Source organism: Mus musculus, chromosome 17 (assembly GCF_000001635.26).
Source record: "Mus musculus strain C57BL/6J chromosome 17, GRCm38.p6 C57BL/6J".
NCBI classification, from domain to species: domain Eukaryota; kingdom Metazoa; phylum Chordata; class Mammalia; order Rodentia; family Muridae; genus Mus; species Mus musculus.
In genome coordinates, this window is record NC_000083.6 from 90,577,179 (window position 1) to 90,599,813 (window position 22,635).

Sequence of the window (22,635 nt, forward strand, 5' to 3'; positions counted from 1 at the left end):
CTTGGTATCAACTTCTCACCTGTGATTAAAATTTTTATGACACAATATTGAATTTTCAGAGACAGGGACCTGTTCACAGATAATGAAGTCAGAAGTCTGCAGCTCTCCCTGCCATACCTTAATACTAATATTTACATGTAAAAGGTAAATAATCCAAAAGATCTCGGGTTCAGATCCCAACATGTCCCGACACCCAGACTTTGATAGTCAATATTTTCATTATTTTATGGAAAATTATTTCCATTCTGACATTTAATTTCTAGCTGAAATTTTGAACAAAAAAAAAATGCCTATAGAAGAATTTTTTTTTTTTGCAGGATTCACTGAGACATAACATGAAGGCATATTTTGTTTATGGCTTTTGCCAACAGACTGAGGAAACCCGAGTGGACATGAGAGATACAGACTAATGAAAGGACAATGCTGTGGAGATGTATGCGGTAATCCATCTTCTTTTACTCCACTCTATGCCAGTGACACTGGCAGATGGAGTGTGAGTTCAGGCAAATAAATTCATGTCAAGCTAACCTCATTTTGTGGCTTTAAAATTTAAATTTGACATTTGGCTTTTAGGAGAAACCCAGGCAGAATTTTTGCCGATGCTTTTCTTTTGTCTTCAGCAAGCTTGCATACCTGTGAGCAATACCCTTAGTAGCGGACACTCCCTCTGTGCTGTGTTTTCCTTTTCCTCTTGTGGTATGATACCCACTTGAACTGCAGATGAGATTGCTAAGACCACATATACTGATAAAGTTTGCAGGTGGATTTTCACTAAACTTTGGAGGGGTTCCACTTTTCCAAACTCTTCAGGACACTGAAATGTTATTAGCATCTAGACCTCACAAGTGGGCAAGAGGGAGTCACTGGGTCAGTGTAGTCCTCCCTACATCAGAAGCATGAGTTACTCATGCAACCCAATCACCAAGGCTGCTTTTTTTCTCTACTACGTCTACTAAAACTATTCTGAATGACAGGAGGAGAATCAGTACACTTGGCAGGGTGACATGGCACATGCCTTTAATCCCAGCACTCAGGGGTGGGAAGCAGCAGCCGGGAGCAGAAAGAGACCTAGGCCAGCCTGATCTACACAGTGAGTTACAGGACAATCAGAACTACACAGAAAAAGCCCAGTCTCCAAATCCTCTGGTGACAACACATGTTGGAGAGGATGTGGAGAAATAAGAACACTCCTTCCTCCATTGCTGGTGGGATTGCAAACTGGTACAACCACTCTGGAGATCAATCTGGAGATTCCTCAGAAAACCGAAAATAGATCTACCTGCAGACCCAGCTATATCACTTTTGGGAATACACCAAAAAGATGTCCCACCATGGCACAGGGGCACATGTTCCACTATGTTCATAGCAGCCTCTTTTTGTGATAGCCAGAAGCTCAAACAACCCAGATGTCCCACAGCCAAAGAATGGATACAGGAACTGTGGTTCATTTACACGATGGTATATTACTCAGCTATTGATAACAAGGACATCCTGAGTTTTTCAGGCAAATGGATGGAGCTAGAAAATATCATACTGAGTGAGGTAACTCAGACCCAAAAGGACATGCATGATATGTGCTCACTAATAAATGGATATTGGACAAAATAATAAAAGTACAGAACACCCAAGATATAGTCCACAAAATTCAAAAAAGTCGAACAAGCTGAAGTGACCAAGTGAGGACACCTCAGTCCCACTTGGGAGAGAGAAGAAAGCTATCACAAGTGGGAAGGCAAGGAGGAACTTGGGAGGGAAAGTAGGTAGGCAAGTAGAGGAATAGAGGGGAAAAGGTACCTGATCTGGTATTGGGTGAGGGAAAGGACTGAAGCCCTGAGGGCCATGGAAAGAATGGAAACAGGCAGCCTCTGGAAGTAAGAGGATGGAGGTACCCTCCAGAATGCACCAGAAGTGGGGGAGGTAAGAGACTCTCAGGACTCAAATGGAGGGACTTTAAATGAAATGCCTGACAGTAGGGAGAGGGAACTTATAGAGTCCACCTCCAGCAGGAAAACAGGACATCAAGTGAGGGATGGGGTCGCCATCCTACAGTCACATCTTTGAACTATAATTGTTTGTGTCTGAAAGAATTACAGGGATGGAAATGGAGAAGAGCCTGAGGAAAAGAAGGTCCAGTGACAGACCCAAAGTGGTATCCAACTCAAGGGGGCGTCCCAAGGCTTAACACTATTACTGAGGCTATGGAGTACTCATAAATGTAGCTATCATGACTGCCCTCTGAAAGACCCAACAAGCAGCTGAAAGAGTCAGATGCAGATATTTGCACCCAACCAATGGACCGAAGCAGCTGACCCCTGTTATTGAATTAGGGAAGACTGAAGGAAGCTGAGGAGAAGCGTGATCCTGTAAGGAAGACCAGCAGTCTCAATTGATCTGGAACCCTGAGATCTTTCAAACATTAGATCACCAAACAGACAGCATACACCAGTTGATATGAGGCCCCAAACACGCATAGAGTAGGGGACTTCCGGGTCTGTGTTCATTCAGAGATGATGCACCTAGCCCTCAAGAGATTCGAGGTCCCAGGGAGTTTAGAGGTCAGGTGGGGTGGGTTGTGTGGACATCCACAAGGAGACAGGTGGATGGGTAGGAGGTATGGGATGTGATACAGTCAGAGAGTGGATGGGGTGGGAGGGAATAAAATATGGAATTAAAAAATAAATTAATAAAAAAAAGAAACAACTTAAAAAGAGAACTGGAAATGATTTCTCATCCTGAGTGTATGAATCAAGTTACACTACCTATGCAAATCTATTGTTTTCTTGAAACTTTTATGTTGTTCTATCTTTTGTTTTGATTTTTAATTTTCTTATCTCAAAACTATTGAAAATTTATATTGAGTGTGTGGTTCTCCTGTTGTTTCAAATTTAAGAGAACTTCTATTTCCTATAAAGGCCTATTTAATACAAGTTAAAAATATATGTATAACTTAATATACAAGGATAAAAAGTTACATTCATTATGGTTTTTCTGGATAGTTAGAAACTAATCAACAGTATAGAGCAATTATAAAGCAGTACTCGTGGTTTACAGGCACTGACAAGATCTTCTAAAATATTTACTTTTTCCTTAAGAATTGGACGTCTTTCTGTATGTTTTTAATTAAAAAACAGTTTCTTTCTTTTAAGAGAGCTAGCTGTTTTCACAGAGGACTTGGGTTTGGTTCACAGCACTAACACAGTGACTCCCAATCACCAGTAATTCCAGGTCTAGGGCACCTGATACAGCGTTCTGTCCTCTGAAGACACCAGGAATGTGGTGTTGTGCAGATATACACGCAGACAAAAGAACCATACAAACAAAACAAAACAAAATAATCAATGCTAAACGAATATGATGGGAAATAGGTCTTTTCATATAGAGAGTGTGTGCTGCTCTCCCAGTATAGAGAGACAGCTCCCCTTTTGCTTGGCAACACTGCCTTGTGTTCCCTGCAGTGTGGAGAGACAGCACTGGTGGGGACTGCACAGAGAAAACATTAAGTAACTTGGGGAAGCTGAGTAGAGATGTGAGCATGAAGAATGGATGCATTTCTAGGAGTGCTGAGTAAAAGCGGTGTGTGCAAGTGTTCACCGAAAGTGCATGGCCGTGCACAAAGGAAGCCTGCGGGACTGCTTGGAGATGGAGGAATGTTGAGTCTGCTGGAGTGAACACGCATATCATTCATAGGGGTTTACAGTTAGAACTCACTCAGAGAAGTTTCAGATGAACACAGGAAAGTACTGTTAAAGAATGCAGATGACATATCTGTTGGACCTAGAGTCTGAAGTCACATTTGTCCTCAGTCATCACTTATACTAAAAAAAGAGAAGGAAGGGGCAGAAGTTGAAATATGCTGTGCTTTCTCCTGCTATTGTGACCACTATCATATCTTCATTTCTGAGATTTGATTGATAATTTCCGTTTAATTTAAAAAGTTTTAAAAATATATGTGTATGCCTGTGTGTGTGGAAACCTGCAAATCACTGAGGAAAGATGAAGACATCACATAGTTGGAGTTACAGGCAATTATGGACCCATGTGGGTTCTAGGAACCAAATCTGGGTCTTCTACAATGTTATTCCATGCTCTTTACTGCTGGGCTGTCTCACCAGCCATCAATATTTATTTTTTTTCAGTTAAGATGGTTTTATAATATTAAATGATTATAGAACTGTCTTTAAAGAGAACTCAAATATATTCAGTGGGCCTGTGCATGGTTTTAATACCTCAACATTACCCATTTTGAAGAGATGGCTTGAGGCAAAGTGTAGCATTGTGCCTTGATTATATTAGGTCATCTTGCCTATTTGATGCAATAGCTCATATATAAACCCTTAATCTGGAGCATGACAGTCAAGCCTACAACTAATGACAACGATGGCAAGAATTATACTGAGAAGGGTAACTTATTATCTTGACTAGAAGTGAAGAAAGACAGATCTAAGCAAGGGGTTTGCTTCATGAAGATCCTCAATTTTGAATATCATCATTGTCCATGATTCACATTCATGTCCCAGCAAAAGTCAAATAGTTATGTCATGGACCATCAAACCTATCAAAAACAGATGGGAGCATGCCTGCTAACCTTATAAATGCAATGGTTTATGAACAATAGACATAGTGTATCGGTACAGGAACTTACAGTGTCTGAAGTTTCAGAACATCAAAGGACATCAAGGGTGTCTGTGTGTGATGAATGACGAGGAGTCAGGAATTAGGATTGGAGGGGGAGAAGGCACCTCCTACAGATAAACTAGGGTTGTTAGCTTTTGATGTCTTAGCAACTAGTAAGAAATTAAGACGTCCAGATGGGTTGACCTGTGTAAAATTATAATGGAATTTGGTGATGAAATGAAAAGCAGCTGCCCTAGTTGGGGTGAACATTACCAGAAACTCGAATACAGTCTGTGGCTACCTGTGGCTCATCTCCATCTCACATCTAGACTTGCCACTCTCGAGTTCTCTGCTCGTAAATCCACAAATGTTTCGGAATGCTTCTCAGTTGCTGTTTTGGGCCCTCAGTAGCAATCTATTGAGGCTGATATCAACGATAAAATTTGCTTCCCCTGGTCCATGTAAATGATGAATTAGGGGACAGGGAAGATGGCTCAGGGGTTAAAAACACTTATAGACCTAGGTTTGGTTCTTATGCATATAATGGATCATAACCATTAGTGAGTCTGTCCAGGAAATCCAATTACCTCTTCTGACACTGAGGTCTGGCTCCCTGCTCTGTATGTACAGAGTATGCAAGTGGCACACATACATCAATGTGCATGAAGCACTCACACCCGTAAAATAAATACATTTATAACTGATTTTAAAAAGTCAGGTAGTAAGAGGCTGGATCTTGAGAACATTCACATGACACATGACTGGATATGTCACTTATCCGGAGGATGTCACTCTAGGCAGAGAGAGATGGAGGATTTAAACAAGACAGAGTTGTACGTACAGGCTACAGACCTTTAAGCTGCAATAGTGTTTGCTGGCCTGGAGTATGAACATTAAGAGAAGAACACTCAGAATGAACGTTAAACAAATCACAGACAACTGTGTGCATCCGGGAAGGGTATCTTCCTAGAGGTGGGGATGGCGAAAGTGGATTAAAACAAACTGTCGGAGATTTGAGAATCAAGAGGATAGGTTTGGGCTGATTTTGGCAAAGTCTGGGAATCCAATAGATTCAAAAGAAACAATGGTTTTATGTCTCTAATTGTCTTCGCAGTGACTGTGCTGTAACTCTTGTGTGGGGAAGGGAATAACAAAGTTGTCAAGTATTACATTGTCAGACTCACTGCCTTATTGTCACTGTTTTGTGCTGTGGTCCTTGCCTCCAAAGTAGTCCCTTTCCCCACTGAACATCAATTCTCAGCTGCACTGCAGCTAAAAAAAAAAAAATCACTAAAGTGTACTGCCAACCACAGCATCCCCAGCTTCTGCCGATTGTGCAGAGCCCCGCTCGATCAGAGAAGCAAAGCACCCTGCTTCCTTCTGAGACATAGAGATCCTTAGAAGGGCAACACCCTTCTCAGGAGGTTTGTACTGCATGCATGAAAGATCTAATTGGGCATTTATAGCCAATTTATAAAATGAGAGCAGCCACCACAGCTGGGAGAGCACCTGCTGCACTCTAGAGCCCACAGTGGCAGGTCCACTCATTGGGTTTAAATCCCGTGTTTGGGGGAATTTGACAGTGAGATAAAGCAGAGTTCCAAATCTGAACCACTGCCAGTAATGAGATGTTACGTCAGGGCAGTGCCAGCAGGCAGGGAAGAAAGAAGGTCTCAGAAGCATGATGATATTTGGGAAACAGGACTAGGGGGAGGGAGCAGGTGCCAGGGACACCCAGGTCTTCTGGAGATCCCGTGCAGCAATTACAACAAATTCCTACCCCTCTAAGGGCCCTCATGGTTAGCCACTGAAAAGGTGTCTTGTCTCTTCAATTTTCAAATAATCCTTAAAATAACCTCACACAAATTAAGAACGTGTTAGTAAATCTCACTACATCATGACCAAGAGGCCAACAAGAATTTCTTCCACTGTCAATATAAGTCAAATTCTTATCTGAACATTTCCTCTCTGAGCAAAAGGATCTAGGAAAGAACAAAAGAGCTACCCAAAGTCACACATGTCAAGCAATGAAGCTCAGACATGTTTAAATGTGATCAAAACTTTGGAAGTGACAACATTCAATAAAATGTTTTTCAAAGCACAATGTGAAAAGGTAGATCAGGCCGGTGTGCCTCATGTCCAGGTCCAGAGAAAGAGATCCGCTAGGGAACAAACTGATCTGCGTTACAAAAGAAAAGAACATGCATAGGATGTATGCAAATCTCCACTTAGACATGGAATCCGTTGGAATGGAAAGTCCTGGCTGATTAGGGGGCCTTTTACTCGCTTGGCCAAGGGAAACTCAGTAGCCGGCAGTTAGCTACCTTTAGTCGAAGATTTGAATGGAGATACGGAAAATGCTAAAAGATGAGGAAGGAAATTAATTTGGGATTTGTAAGAGGGATAAAGGAGAAGGGGACAAAGTGTTCACCCCCTGGATGACCTAGATGTAGCCAGAGTTACAAGGTGTAATTTTGCTAAGTGGCCACCTGAGGGCACTGTCCGCTATACACCTAGGACCATAGTCGGGCCCCAATCAAATTTTTAAAAGCCTCAATTTGCTGATGGATTAACTTAATTCTTAAATAAGGACACCCATGGAAGATGGAGACCCAAAACTATTCGTCTGTTCTATTTTTATTCTTGAACTACATAAATGAATAAGCAAGACTGACCTCAATTCAAATCCCGGACACTCATAAGGATTACATACAATAACCTCATTTAAATCCATTGAGTATTTAATAGGGACTCAATAAATATCAGCCCCTTTCCATATATTTTAGCATAGAAGTTGCCAAATTAGGACAAGACAAGCACACGGAGGGATTGCATTATTTCACTAAAGGGGTCAGTACTCAAAAGTTCCAGAATAAATAGAGTCATGCTATGAGATCAGTCCAGAGTACATGAATGTTGTGTCTTTCCTTGCGTGTTGCAGCTTGTACTTAATAGCCAAAGGGAATAGACATCGGCAGCTGGGAATAAAGATGAAAACAAATTGTATCAGCAGGGAGAGGCATACACCCAGGAGACTTGGGCAGTGCGAGAAAAGATCGCTAGAACAAGGTCATCAGCACGGAATTTCTTTTCTGGAACTCTCCTTGGGTAGAGGCTTGTTCATGACGATTTCCATATGAATCGAGGTGGGGAGGAGAGAGGTCTGGGTTTCATATTTCCACAATTACAAGATAAAACCCAGTCTTGGACAAAAGCCTGAATGGCTGTCAAGGCTAAATGTGAATTTTACATTCTGGAAACAAAGGCATTCTGTTTGCCTGCACTAGAGGAGCGAATTAATCCCCTCCCCAACACTGTGTAACAGTGCATGGCCCTATGCTGCCCTCTGGTGGTTCTTTTAGGTATAGTAATGTAAGTGAAAACATCAGAAATTTGATTTAGCCAAGTGACTTCAGATGAGGACTGACCAAAGTCAAACCCATTAAAAAGTGAGTTAAAGATTGTATAACATAAATTGTGCCTTGGTTCAGGATGCTCACGACATGTAGTGAGGATCTCTGACTACATCTCTAGTCGTTCCTGGGCATCCTTGGTGAGTTATTCTAAGAAGAACACGGAATTCTGCACTTCAGGAACTACCAGGCATGCAGTGTAGCTAAGCTGACTGCTTTCCCTTAGAGAAGTAAAGATTCTTCATGGATTTGAACAGGGTGTGGATAAGTCAGAATACATTTAATTCTCAGAGGGTGAATGTCAATGAAAATAAACCCACTGACTCAGATACAGTGATTCTCCTGCTTCCTGTATTCCTACGTGACTGGCAGGCACAGTCAGTTCCAGGTGTGAAGCCCTGCATGTCTCATACCCATAAACTCATCCTTAGTTCCCGTGGCTGCCCACGAGGGAAGAAAGAGCAGCCATTGGTTGTTTTCACTTGTTCTTCCTGTATCCTTTAAACAAGGCTTTCTCAAAAAGTCTTCATGCTCAGCCCAGTTGCGGTACCCACACGCAGTGCCATAGCTTTCCTCCCTGTCATGTCCTACATGTGAGTGCTCAGACGCAGTGTGTTCCTTGGGATGGTAACTTCATGGCAGGACCCTCAGCAGGAGTCAGTGCTCAGTAAATAGCATCTGGCTAGCACCGAAGTCCTGCAGAGCAAGGATGTGATGGGTTACATCACGCTCTCCCTCCAGAGTGTTTCTTGGGATTGCTGTTCCTATTAAAAGTCACAAACCCACTTATAACCTGAAACTTCAGCCTAATTTTAGGGAGCAGCTCTTGTTTTGTGACCTCATCTGAGAGGTCTGAAAGCACAGTGGCTTCACAGAATTGAGCAGGATAACTATTGGATTAAATAAATAAATAAATAAATACGTCAACCTGAAGAGGTAGATCTGTAAGTAAGAGTACTGCATACACAAGCATGAAACCCCCAGTTGGTATCCCAGAATCCACACAAACAGCCTTCGTGGCCATGCACATGCCTGTAAATCAGTGCAGAGAGGCAGAGACAAAACAGGAGTATGGCTGGGGATTCCTGGTCCAACGAGAGACTGTGGCTCTAAGGAGTATGATGAAGAATGCCACAGTTAAGACACCCAACACCCTTTTCTAGGGTCCAAACCCACAGCCATACACACGGGAATGTGCCCATGCAGCCACAAACAAACACACACATCTACTCAGCGTGGGGATTAGCCTCTGACTTAAACTGAGTTTTTGGTTTTTTTTTAAACATTTAGTAAGAGTCTTAAACTTAAAATCTGACTTTGTCCACTCTTCATGTAATTAATTCATGGTTTCGGCATTTCTTTATTATGGAAAATGCTTTTCTTTTCATCAGTACTAAAAGTAGTCCATGTATTAAGAAAATGTGTCTAAGATTTGTACAGGCACACACTCGTCTCAGAAAGAACCCTCTTGTAGCATACTATCAAGCTTATATCCATTGCAATAAATAAAAAGCAAATGTTTGCTTTTAGGAATTGCTGTTCCAAACATCTGAAGAGTCACAGCCCATGGAATTTCATTGTTCATGATGACAAACTGTGACTATAAGTATTAAATCCTTCAAGCAATGCTTCTAGTCATCTGAATCTCTGACATGCCCTCTGAGGTCTCTCAGGAGGATCATGTATGTGCCTTGAAAACTCTCTGACATAAACCAGGCATTATTTTATTAGCTCATAGTTGGCCTGGCCAGTATACTGAACTTCAGGCTTCCCCTTTCCTTAGAAATGGCCTCCTGAGTCCACCATGCAAATGAGGGCATCCTCTGAATACCAAATACATAGCTCACTTCTGTCTCAGAGAAGACAGAGAAACAGAGAAGCTTATTAAACTGCATTCCTTTGAGTCTCCTGTTAGGTTTGCAAAAGAGAGAGAGAGCCCTTTGAACTTAACAAGGGGCTTCCTATGAAAGAAGGGAAACACCATTAACACATATTTTACATGTGACAAACTAGGATCCAGCATTGTAAATATGAACCACAATTACATAAAGCAAAATATTTTCTTATTTCAGCCTGTTTAAAAGGCATTTTTTCCCTCTAGAATGACAACTCTTAGATTTTCCTTCTCCATTTCTGTAACTCTCCAATGCATTTATTTCTTGAATCAAATGAACGGGCTCCATCAATATAAATCCGTTTTTTAAAAGGAAATATGCCTGTAATGATATCTGAGAGGCTTTGCCACGCACCAGGACAAAGCAGGGGAGAAGAGAGGGAGCTGTGCTTAAATCTGGGTTTACTCCTCTGCCCTCTAGAAGCTACTCCATCCCTTGGTGAGATGTCCAAGCCTCTCAGTGACAGTTCAATGTCAGCTTCTCCAGTGTCTTTTTGTCCGGATCCGTATGACAGGATATGTGGCTATGGTTCTCACATTGGAGCCATGCAAGTAGAATCTAATGTTATTTTATCCTATTGCTAACTTGTCTTCTAAAGCACTAGAAAAATGAAATCTCAATAACGAAAAAATGTCTGCTAAGCCTTTCCCAACAGCTCACTAAGCATCATTCATATGTGTGTGTGTGTGTGTGTGTGTGTGTGTGTGTGTGTGTGTGACACAGAGAGAAACAGATAGGAAGATAGATAGATAGATAAATAGATAGATAGATAGATAGATAGATAGATAGATAGATAGATAGAGATAGATAGATGACAAAGATAGAGGGATAAGTAACAGGAAGATGTGTGTGTGTGTGTGTGTGTGTGTGTGTGTGTGTGTGTGTGTGTGTGACACAGAGAGAAACAGATAGGAAGATAGATAGATAGATAGATAGATAGATAGATAGATAGATAGATAGATAGATAGATGACAAAGATAGAGGGATAAGTAACAGGAAGATGTGTGTGTGTGTGTGTGTGTGTGTGTGTGTGTGTGTGTGTGTGTGTGTGTGTACGTGTGCATGTGTGTATTAGGGATGTGGTAAGGAAAATGAAACTAAAACAGATTACAAAGGGTAAGCCACACTCAGAGATATTGGCAGAAGGGTCTGAAGTCATCAAAGAAATCTAACCAAACAGGGGAATAAAACTAAAAGGGTCTAGAAGTTCAATATGTATCTGGTTCTATTAACTCCAGATTCGTAGAAAAGGATTGGGGCTTAAGAAACTTCCAGGTGTCTACTTTTCCTAACAATATCAGGATTAGGAGCACATTTCCTCATTTTTAATTTTTAATTATGCATGCATTCTTAGGTGTTGCATTTTTGAACTGTTATTAAAAATACATATGTTCGTGCTACATTAAAGGAAGAACAGAGAATGGTGTGTTGTATTATTAATCATGTGCAACGGCCGGAAGTCTGGTCAGCCTTTACAGAAGGCATGTGCATGTGCCCTAAGTAAAGGTTTTTGTTTGGTCGTGTACAGATGTTGGAGAGATGCTGGTACTACAGCTTAGACAGTACTTACTCTTGAGGTCTAGATTTCTGGCTCCCGCAGTGATTTGTGTTGTGATTTTTGTGTCGATCTTTACTGTGTGGAGATTGCTGGTGTCCCGTGAAATCATCACATTGTGCCACTGATTGTCGTTGAGTGGTTTGTTTGAGCTCCCTTTGATGAGGTTAGCACCGTTTCCCAAGTCAAACACATAATGTAAGTACCTAGAGAGGAAATGAAATGGAGAAAAAAGCCATTGCTTTCTGAACGAACACGGATGGTAAACAAGACATCACACATGACACTTTCAGGTGAATCTATCCTTCTAGTGTCTGAAGACAGAGTTGGATGCAAGACAAACTAAAAGGAGACAGAATTCCCCATTTCTACTGTCTTCTCCTTTGGTTAATCACACTGGCATGGCAATACTTCTCATGGAAGGTGTGTTCTCAAGTGTCAACAACATGCTCTAATGCATATTTCCTACATAATGCATATTTGTCTTTCTGTTTAAGACTCCTTAAAATGTGTGCATGATCATCAAAGGAAACTGATTGTCATGGTTTTGTGTTGCATTTTCATATTAGCCTAGACTCAGTTGGGGTCTATGGTGTGTGTGTGTGTGTGTGTGTGTGTGTGTGTGTGTGTGTGTGTGTGTATGTGTGTGTGTCTGTGTGTGTGTGTGTGTGTATTTATATAAGTATATAATAATATTCACTGGGTGGATAAATAAATGTCCAAATTACTGAAGATGTGTCCATTGGCACTTTCAGAACCTTTTATTTACACACCATTGTTCCTGAACTATTCATCACACAATTAATCTTAAGTTAATTGTAATTTCATCAAATAACTAATATGATAAACTGGACTAGCTACTTGTTTGAGCACATAGTGGCCTAACAATACTTGTGTAGAATTAGTGTCAAACCTCAAGAAATACACATTTGAAGTATGAGAGTCATAGGAGATCTACCATGAACTAAAACTGATCTGTTCCCACATATATAACTGTACATACAAGCAGCTGCATCGTTCTGTATTTACTGAAGATACCTAGTAAAGGTTATGAAAAACTGAGTAACTTGAGTTCCTCCTCCTGCTGACCACTGCGTAAGTCAACATACTGCCTTTCATGTAGAATTTGAATATTAACATTCACTTTTATACAGTGTTGTTTTCTCTTTTCATTGAGCTGATATATACTTACCCTTTAACTAATTCAACCACAATAAAGTCATTTCCATCCCCACTGTTATACAGAATTAGTCCATCTAGAGATGTTGTCTTGAATTGGAAAAATAGATGCATAGAGGTGTAGGCTTGCAATGTAGCTAAGGCAACATAGCTCGATTTGGTCTTGAAGGTGACAGGATCTGCGATGATGTTCCTGAATCCAAACCTGGCATTGAGTTCACAGTAATCTATATCACCATTTTTGCACAAGTCTATGTATGCCATTCCATTAAATGTCAGGCTTTGCAGGTGCCCAATGAAATTGGAGGGGACAGAAGAAAGGTAGCGTCGTTCGGTGATGATGCCTGTCTCTATGTTATGAAACTCCAGCCTTGTATGATCACCTGCCATTTGGCCTAAAAGAAAATGAAAAGACATTGCTATATTGTGCATATGAAAGACACTTCCAACTGCAGATTTTCACAGTAATAGTATATTTCAAAACATAAAAGGCAGGTAACCTACTTGATAGGTGTTACATGTAGCAAGAATATCGAGATGATACTTAAGCGTAAAGTGATCATACATAATAAAATACCCTAGACAAGTTTTAATACCCATGTAAATTTTAGATACAATAAAAATGCTCCTCGTGCCTGGTTATGTTGATTCTCTTCTGTCATTCTATGTCTTGAAGGGTTAAGGAAAGTGGACTATGAGTTAGAAGTCAGCTTGACCTACAATACTGAATTCTAGGCCAGCCTGAGCTATATGAAAAAACGGTGTCTTGACATAACCACCACAACAAAATCCTCATTAACATGTTATCACTTTCATAAAAAGTTAGGTAAAGGAGAAAATAGTAAAGGAAGGTTAAGAAAGTCGTCAAAGAAGTGATTGCTCTAAAGAACTGCACATCCATTAGCAATCCACACATCTTAGTTTTGTGTTTAGCTAATGTTTTTCTTATTTTCTTCCTTAAATAGGATGTTATTACGTATTGTTCTATACCCTGTATAAATGGAAAAGAACCACTGAACGTTTTTTGTAATAATGAAACATTACGATGTGTTTGAAATCAAAACGTTCTTTGTCTTTTCCCTTTCTTTTTGAATACCCAGGTTGTCTCCTTGCACTGGTCTCCCAAGTACTTTAGAGATACATGTTCCTCACATTTTTTCATTTTAGATAACCAACTAAGCACAATGCATTAATTCAACCCACACTTGGTTCTGAGGAGAATTCAAGTGTCATGAGCCTACAACAACCACAGGAGACCATCTCAAGCATCCTACTGGGATATGTGGTTACAGCTTTACTCAGTCACCACTCTATCTAGTCCCACCTCTCCTCTCTCACCAGATTGCTCTGTCAGTCCTGTTAATAGTCAAACTAATGCCATATTTACCTTCCTATAACTTCAAAATAAAATAAAAATATAAGAACTTTGTTTCTAGGTTGTAAAATACATCATCCATGGAAAGTATTCCTTTCTTGTGTATCGTTTCCAAACTTTTATTCCCCATGTATGTCTCACATTCTGCTGCAACTCACAGAGGTCACTTAAACTGCAATTAAGTCCTCCCAGCCAAGTTCTTGGCTAGTATACCTATCAAATTTGGCATAATTGGAAAATTTATTAAGCTCATCCTATGCTATCATCCATGATATTAATGGAAAACCTTAATTAGGGCCAATATCAGATTCAGGCCCTAAGAAAAGGTGTTGAAGTATTTTTCTAAACTGAATGGATATTGTGGAACTACCAATGTGGGCTCCCACTAACACTCTGACAAGCTTTCATTTGGTTCATAAGAACAGCAAAGATGCTGGATAGTAACAAAAAACAGGGCTGTAAATAAAATATGACAGATATACTTGGTTATATAAGAAAAGTGCTTATGTTATCAATTGACTTTAATGCTTTTAAATTCATTGGCACAAAAGAAGTCTCTTGGGTTGTGCTTAATTCTTATTCTCTGAGAATCATCCTTTCTCCAAGTGGCTCCTCAGCTCTCTTTGTTATGTTTTCTTTTTACTCTGGTTTGGTTGATTTCCTCTCTACACAGTGAGAAGAAAACCCATACCTCACTGAAGGTGACTGTCTTCTCAGCCACATGCTATGAAGCCTCTGGTTATGTTATTTAAGTAAAATACTATTATTTTCTTAGCAATTCTGAATTTTCATATAACATCATTTTGTTTTTGCTCTCAAGCTTTTGTTCAATGTTCTTAATACTGCTTTGTTACCAAGGAGGGTAAATATCTTTAATCATTTTCAAGCTTAAAGCTCTACAGCCATCAGCATCATTTAATTAATAAGCTATATAGTATAGGGAACATAAAAGACTGAAAAATCACTGAGGCTTCAATAATGATGATGTTGCCTTTTAATATTCTTTACAGCCTCAAAAATTGGACGTGTAAGTTCGTTTACCCCAGTTCTAAAGGTGAACAGAGATTTTATTTACTGAATGAGTTACAACCATGAACAAGTGAGGTTGGTGGCTCATACAAGGTTAGAAGGATGATGATGGTCAGATATTAGGAGGGTTAAATAGGCAGAGGACATCACACACACACACACACACACACACACGTAGGGTATATAAGGGTAAAAAAATTTGAAAAATTTTGTAGATACAGTTTGAAAGATTTGCTAATGATGTGGGGTCAATTTCAGTTTGAGTCAGTGCATACAGGGTTTCTCATGTTCAGTGAGAGCACAGAACAGCATACACACACAGCACAGAGCACAGAACAGCATACACACACAGCACAGAGCACAGAACAACATACTCACACAGCACAGAGCACAGAACAACATACACACACAGCACAGAGCACAAAACAACATACACACACAGCACAGAGCACAGAACAACATACACACACAGCACAGAGCACAGAACAGCATACACACACAGCACAGAGCACAGAACAGCATACTCACAGAGCAGAGCACAGAACAGCATACACACACAGCACAGAGCACAGAACAGCATACTCACACAGCACAGAGCACAGAACAGCATACTCACACAGCACAGAGCACAGAACAACATACACACACAGCACAGAGCACAGAACAGCATACACACTCACACAGCACAGAGCACAGAACAGCATACACACACAGCAGAGCACAGAACAGCATACACACACAGCACAGAGCACAGAGCAGCATACACACACAGCACAGAGCACAGAACAGCATACTCACACAGCACAGAGCACAAAACAGCATACTCACACAGCACAGAGCACAGAACAGTATACTCACACAGCACAGAGCACAGAACAACATACACACACAGCACAGTGCACAGAACAGCATACACACTCACACAGCACAGAGCACAGAACAGCATACACACACAGCAGAGCACAGAACAGCATACTCACACAGCACAGAGCACAGAACAGCATACACACACAGCACAGAGCACAGAACAGCATACACACACAGCACAGAGCACAGAACAGCATACACACACAGCACAGAGCACAGAACAGCATACACACACAGCAGAGCACAGAACAGCATACACACACAGCACAGAGCACAGAACAGCATACACACACAGCAGAGCACAGAACAGCATACACACACAACACAGAGCACAGAACAGCATACACACACAGCACAGAGCACAGAACAGCATACACACACAGCACAGAGCACAGAACAGCATACTCACACAGCACAGAGCACAGAACAGCATACACACACAGCAGAGCACAGAACAGCATACACACACAGCACAGAGCACAGAACAGCATACTCACACAGCAGAGCACAGAACAGCACACACACACAGCACAGAGCACAGAACAGCATACACACACAGCACAGAGCACAGAACAGCATACTCACACAGCAGAGCACAGAACAGCATACACACACAGCACAGAGCACAGAACAGCATACTCACACAGCACAGAGCACAGAACAGCATACACACACAGCACAGAGCACAGAACAACATACTCACACAGCACAGAGCACAGAACAACATACACACACAGCACAGAGCACAGAACAACATACTCACACAGCACAGAGCACAGAACAACATACACACACAGCACAGAGCACAGAACAGCATACACACACAGCACAGAGCACAGAACAGCATACTCACACAGCAGAGCACAGAACAGCATACACACACAGCACAGAGCACAGAACAGCATACTCACACAGCACAGAGCACAGAACAGCATACACACACAGCACAGAGCACAGAACAGCATACTCACACAGCACAGAGCACAGAACAGCATACTCACACATCACAGAGCACAGAACAGCATACACACACAGCACAGAGCACAGAATCACAGGATATTTATAGGAAGTGATGAAATGAAATACACTGACTCTCAATTTAAGGAGACCTCAGAGTTTGTGCAACCCCTCCTTTCATTAGACACTGTCTATCTTTGGCCCTCTCTACTTGAAATTATCATCCTCACTAATTAAGATGAGTTCTAGACATTCTCAAGAACAAAAAAGGTATATACTTTCCATGTTAACAAATAGGAATAGAATTACTATTTCTTTAATATTTTGAAAAGCTATAGGGTCTTATATTAAGGGTCTCTAATACTTTATTCCTTAAAATTATTTTTTTATAATATGCTCTATCTGCTTTATGGTATAAAAGGCACTAGGACAGAACAATATTCTGCTGTGATTTTTGCATATATTGCCCTTGACTTCTAAAGTTCAAGGCCATGACTTTAAATCCTCTGGATAACAACCAGTTGCTTCAGCAACTAGTTTTAAAAATTCCTTTCTCGTCTGGGAACTGACCTGAGCTAAAACCAGCTGCCCTCTGCCTTAGGTGGCTATTTCAGAGCCTCCTATGAATAATGATTGTATTACATTTACACCATTCTTTTTCTTTTTGCATTCATTACTTTATTTTTTCCTTTTATTGAAAATAGATTCATTTCTCACATAATATATTCTGATTACAGTTTCCCCTTCCTCTACTCCTGCCAGTTTCTCTGCACCCCAACCCCCACCCCATCCAGATGATTCAACTTCCTTTCCTTCTCTCATTAAAAAAGAACAGGTTTCTGAGGGATAATAATAAAATATAATAAGAGAACATGAAAACAATCACATCAGAGTTGGACAACAGAAACAGAAGGCAAAGAGCCCCCACACAGGCGCTTGTAAACACCCACGTCAGCACTGTGCAACAGCCCCTCCTGCAGATATCTTAAGCTAAACACATGCCAGGCTCCCCCACATTGTAACTCTTCCCGCAAGTCCAACACACAGGAAAAATAAAGCAAGATAGTGACACATACTGATGAAATATATGACAATGACAGCTCCATGAACGTGTGGTTCACTTCCTTAAAGAATGATTTCTTCAAACTTTATAGCCTCATACACGTTACGTTTCCATTGAGAATGTTCCTCTTTGCTCAGCCTGGGAAGCCCTTTGTACTAGGAAAGGGACCCGTCTTGGGTACACAAAGACCCTTCAGGGCTTTGTGCTAACATAATCACTGAGTGCTTTCTCTACGAAAGATAAAGGAGTTGAGACTGTGCTGTGTGGTTCATTCCCAATGATTAGGGGTGTGGAGACTCCTCTGGCATTGAGTTCCCTAAGTGTTGAGGACAAAGGTTTAGACGGCTTACCTACTTGGGTTTTGACCATAAATCTAGAAGAGAGTCTGACATCCTGAATGCTAGAGTTCAACTCACAAGCTAAGTGACAAAAAAACAAAAACAAACAAAGAAACAAGAAAAAACAATACCTCATGATAGCCTAAAACAATGAAATAACGAGGAAAAATAGAATTTTCTCCTGCTCATCAACAAAATGCATTAGACACAAAGGGAGTGAAGATAAATTGGCTTTTAAGTGATTTCAATATTTTATGAAGCACTGAGATAGTCACCAAGCCACAAAATTAAAATATAGTATAACTTCTTGAATAGAAAAGGAAAATGATATGGCACTGAAGAAGTATAACATAAAAACAAAAAGACTTGGCCTTTAGGTCCAGGCTTGAGAATGTGACTTTTGTGACTCAATGCTCCAAGGCATGCTAATCATAAAATAGATAGCGTCATTCCTCTCTCTACCCACGCCGCTTCCTGGGTTCAGAGAGTGTTTGTTCAAAAAAGGGTCACCCTGACTGTTCTTGGAACCCGCTATGCAAATGTGCTACTGTTAGAGGCTCATAGAAACTGTCTTGAGAAATAACCACACAATTATCAGGTATTTTTCCTTGTCCTCATGACTCTTAACTGATATTTTTGGTATTTTCCAATAACGCCCTCCCCATCCCCTTGAGTTGTGGTTATTTCCTTTAAATACTCCCTTTCCCTGCTCCTCTGAGCCCACAGTCATCTACCCCTGTGTGGTATACGACTGTGGGACTGTGGGCCCCAGAGTGTGCCTGAAATAAAAAGTCCTATTGTGGTTTGCATCAAGACCATTTCTTGTGAGTGATTTGGGGTGTTGCCTCTCCTGAGTCAGAACATGGGGGAGTCCTCACTTTGTGGGTCGTTCAGCACATATGTTCAACTTAGAGGAAGATTTAATAGGCTACTTATGCAAATACTGGTAGACAACTTGGAGGGGAAATACAATGCATATAACCATCATATTATAAACTAGTTTGGGTTTGAAAAAGCACCTGAAACTTAAAAATAGAAATATAACACATATAAGTCTATCTATGATTATATATGAATAGCTTTAAAAAGCCAGTGCTACTTGGGTGACAATGTTCCACCACCACCACCACCCCCAAAAAGAGCCACAGACTAACAAAAACCCTGGTTGTTGATCAGGTGAGTCCAATAGATTGTATTCACATGTACATATGTATGTGCATAAACTATAATAATTACAGAAAAGAGTATGATATTGAGAGGAGTGGTGGTGAGCTGGCCACATTTATATCAATTTGACCCAAGCTAGAGTCATTTTGAAAGACTGAACTTCAGCTGAGAAAATGCCCCAGCCAGACTGACTCCTGGGCTGGCCTGCATTGCATGCTTGATGACTGAAGTGGGCGGGATCATCTTAGTGTGGGCGGGGACAGTTTTCTGTGGGAGGTGCAACTCATAGGTTGGTGGTTCTTGGTGCTGTAAGAAAGCAGGCTGAGTGCAACACGTCAAAAAATATCAAGCCGGACAGTGGTGGGGGCTTGGGAGGCAGAGGCAGGCAGATTTCTGAGTTTGAAGCCAGACTGGTCTACAAAGTGAGTTCCAGGACAGCCAGAAATACACAGAGATACCCTGCCTTGGGAAAAAACAAACAAACAAACAAACAAACAAACAAACAATATATATATACGCAGAAAACAAAGCAAAACAAACAAAACAAAACAAAAACAAAGCAGCGCTGTTCCTCTGCGCCTGCTTCAGTTTCTGCCTTTAGGTTCCTGTTTGAATTCCTGTCCTAATTTTTCAATGGTGACTAGATATGTAAGTGTAAGTGTGTACACTTTTGGTTTATCAACATAACAGAAGCCACACCTAAGACAGTGGGGGATGGGAGAAACTGGTGGAAAGAGAGTGGAAATGATATAAATACATACTATCCATGTATAAAATTCTCGAAATTTTAAATAAAAAAAAGAAATATGACATTGATGATGACAATGACGATGACAAGGACGACAATAAAAAGGTAACAGTGACCAAAGCATTTACCTGTCATGGCTTGTTGATCATCCACGGTTAGCTTTAAACTTTTTCCTCGCCGAACCACACGCACTGTGTGCCATTCATTATCATTGAGGTTATAGCCAGCAAAAAGGGTCTCAGGACCTTTGCCTGTAGAATATGCCAAACAGTCATTATGGGCAATCAGAATCATACAAGAAAATGAACCTTACAGAAAGTGTGAGGAAAGAGAAAAAGGAAATGGGGAAGCAAGGTAGAAGAAAGTAATGAGAATGGAGAAAGAGAGGAAGAGAGAGAGAGAGAGAGAGAGAGAGAGAGAGAGAGAGAGAGAGAGAGGGAGAAGAAGGAGGAGGATGAGGGGGAGGGGGAGGGGGAGGGGAGGGGGAGGGAGGGAGGGAGGGAGAGAGAGAGGGAGAGGGAAAAGGGAAGAGGGAAGAGGGAGAGGGAGAGGGAGGAGAGAAGCTGGGCCAGTTTTCAAGCCCAATAGAGATAGCAAGCAAGGAAAATGACAAGTTAAAAAACACTCAGGTGTGACAATTTTAGAATTTTTAGTCTTTTGCATCGATTTAAGACAAGAGAATTAACCTGCTGTCATAAATAGGCACAGTCAATATAGCATTGGAAACCTTCCCAAGTTTGCATGTACAACTTTTAAAAGGATATTTGACATGATACTTTTCTTAATCGAGTAGGGTTAGCTTCTGTTGCCAGTAACACACATTTTTAGATGATTGGGTAAAGAAGCAACTGCACCCTAGTAAGAACCTCTGGGTATTGTCTGTATGATAGTTGCTCTTCAGATCTTCAGTTGTGTGTATCTCCAATATTCAAGAAGTTTCTCAGTTTGTCAGCCTCTGAATGTCTGTCTAAAATCCAGGTCTAAAGAAACATCCTAATAAATAAATGGTATCTTGAAAATCTACATGTATGGTGGGGATGTTTCTGACTACATCAGAATAATAATACTTGGAAAAAGTAGACCAAAGTAGACAACATACAGTTAAAAGCCAGGGGCTGAGGTAGGGGCGATGCTAACTAACAGAGATAAACAATAGAGGCCAAGAGAAAGGAGGCAGAGTGTAATCAATTAATAAAGGAATTTCCAAAGGATGTGTGCGCAGAGTTTAAATGAAATATGTTTAATGAAAATTACTAAGGCAAGCAAGTGGGACTATATCTGTGTTTTACTTAAAAACAGGGAAATGTTGACATAATTATAATTTTAATAAAATTATTACATATGATAATTTAAATAAAAGTATCCAAGGTGATTTTCATTTAGAAGAATATGATGTTAAACATGTATTATTTTGCTTAATGGATTTCTCCTTTTTAAAGCATTATAACTTTCAGGAGCATTAATACCGTGAAGGTCCCGAAACCATTTGCTTTCCTGACTTGCTACTGGTAGAGGGCCAGAAATGTCTTCCTCAGTTTTCTTCACCAAATCCTAAAGTCAAACCAGTTAATATAGGGGATCATAGGAGAACAAATAAGAGTGTGAGAATATGTGCAAAGAGAGAAAGAAAGAAGAGACTGTCAGGGAACCAAAGGGAGGAATTCTCAGTAGGCCACTTACACGAGGTCATTGCTAGCTATGACAACCATAAACTAGTCATATAGCCTCCAATTTCACCTTTATGGTGCGACTACCTATCATGGTAAGTCTTGTATTCCTTTGTTACTATGTCTTTGGGGCTTAAGAGGAGACAGAAATATAAGCTAGTCTTTTTCATGGGAATTGCCCCAATTCTTTACCCAGTGTCAGTCTTCCTTAAGACTTAGAAAACAAAACCTCTCTGTTTTTCTATACAGGACTTAGATTACACATCCTGGTACATGAGTAAAAACTATTCTGTAAAAAAAAAAAAAAAAAAAAAAAAGTTATCAGGAATGGATCGCTGAACAACTAGAAGAAGTCTGTGAAATCAGCATCTGCAAAAATACAGGGAGACCAAATGTTGGAAGCGAATCCCAGGATCAAAGCTCTTTAGGATTTCAACAATGAAGAAAGGGATGTTTAATAATGTCACATCAGCTTTGTATCCTACTGGCAACCTGGCTCATACTTAGTTTTGATCTTTGAGAAGAGACTATGTCATTTGAAAGATATTTTTAGAAGGGGATTTTTCCCTTAGAAACAATGCTTCTGAAGTGACTTTCCTCCTGTCCTTTTAACTTTAAATGTGTTTTGTCGAGAAAAAGAAGCATAAAAATGAGCTCATCCTCTTGCCCCATTCTGGACTTCATCTTGCAGAAAATCATAATGCTTAATCTATGAGACTGCCATTTCCATAACAACAGACACAAAATCCAATTAAAAATAAACCTTTG

At 40.5% G+C, this 22,635-nt stretch overlaps 1 protein-coding gene across 38 annotated transcripts in view; it reads right to left on the reverse strand.

Annotated features, from left to right (window-relative positions):
• Nrxn1 (neurexin I) overlaps nucleotides 1-22,635 on the reverse strand; it is a 1,059,516-nt gene that overhangs the window by 543,535 nt on the left and 493,346 nt on the right. For all 38 annotated transcript variants that reach the window (NM_177284.2, NM_020252.3, NM_001346957.1 and 35 more), the window contains 3 exons: nucleotides 20,329-20,451; nucleotides 12,670-13,051; nucleotides 11,493-11,683 (listed from right to left, as the gene is read on the reverse strand). In NM_177284.2, the coding sequence (NP_796258.2) occupies nucleotides 11,493-11,683; nucleotides 12,670-13,051; nucleotides 20,329-20,451 (696 nt within the window). The remainder of the gene's footprint in view (nucleotides 1-11,492; nucleotides 11,684-12,669; nucleotides 13,052-20,328; nucleotides 20,452-22,635) is intronic.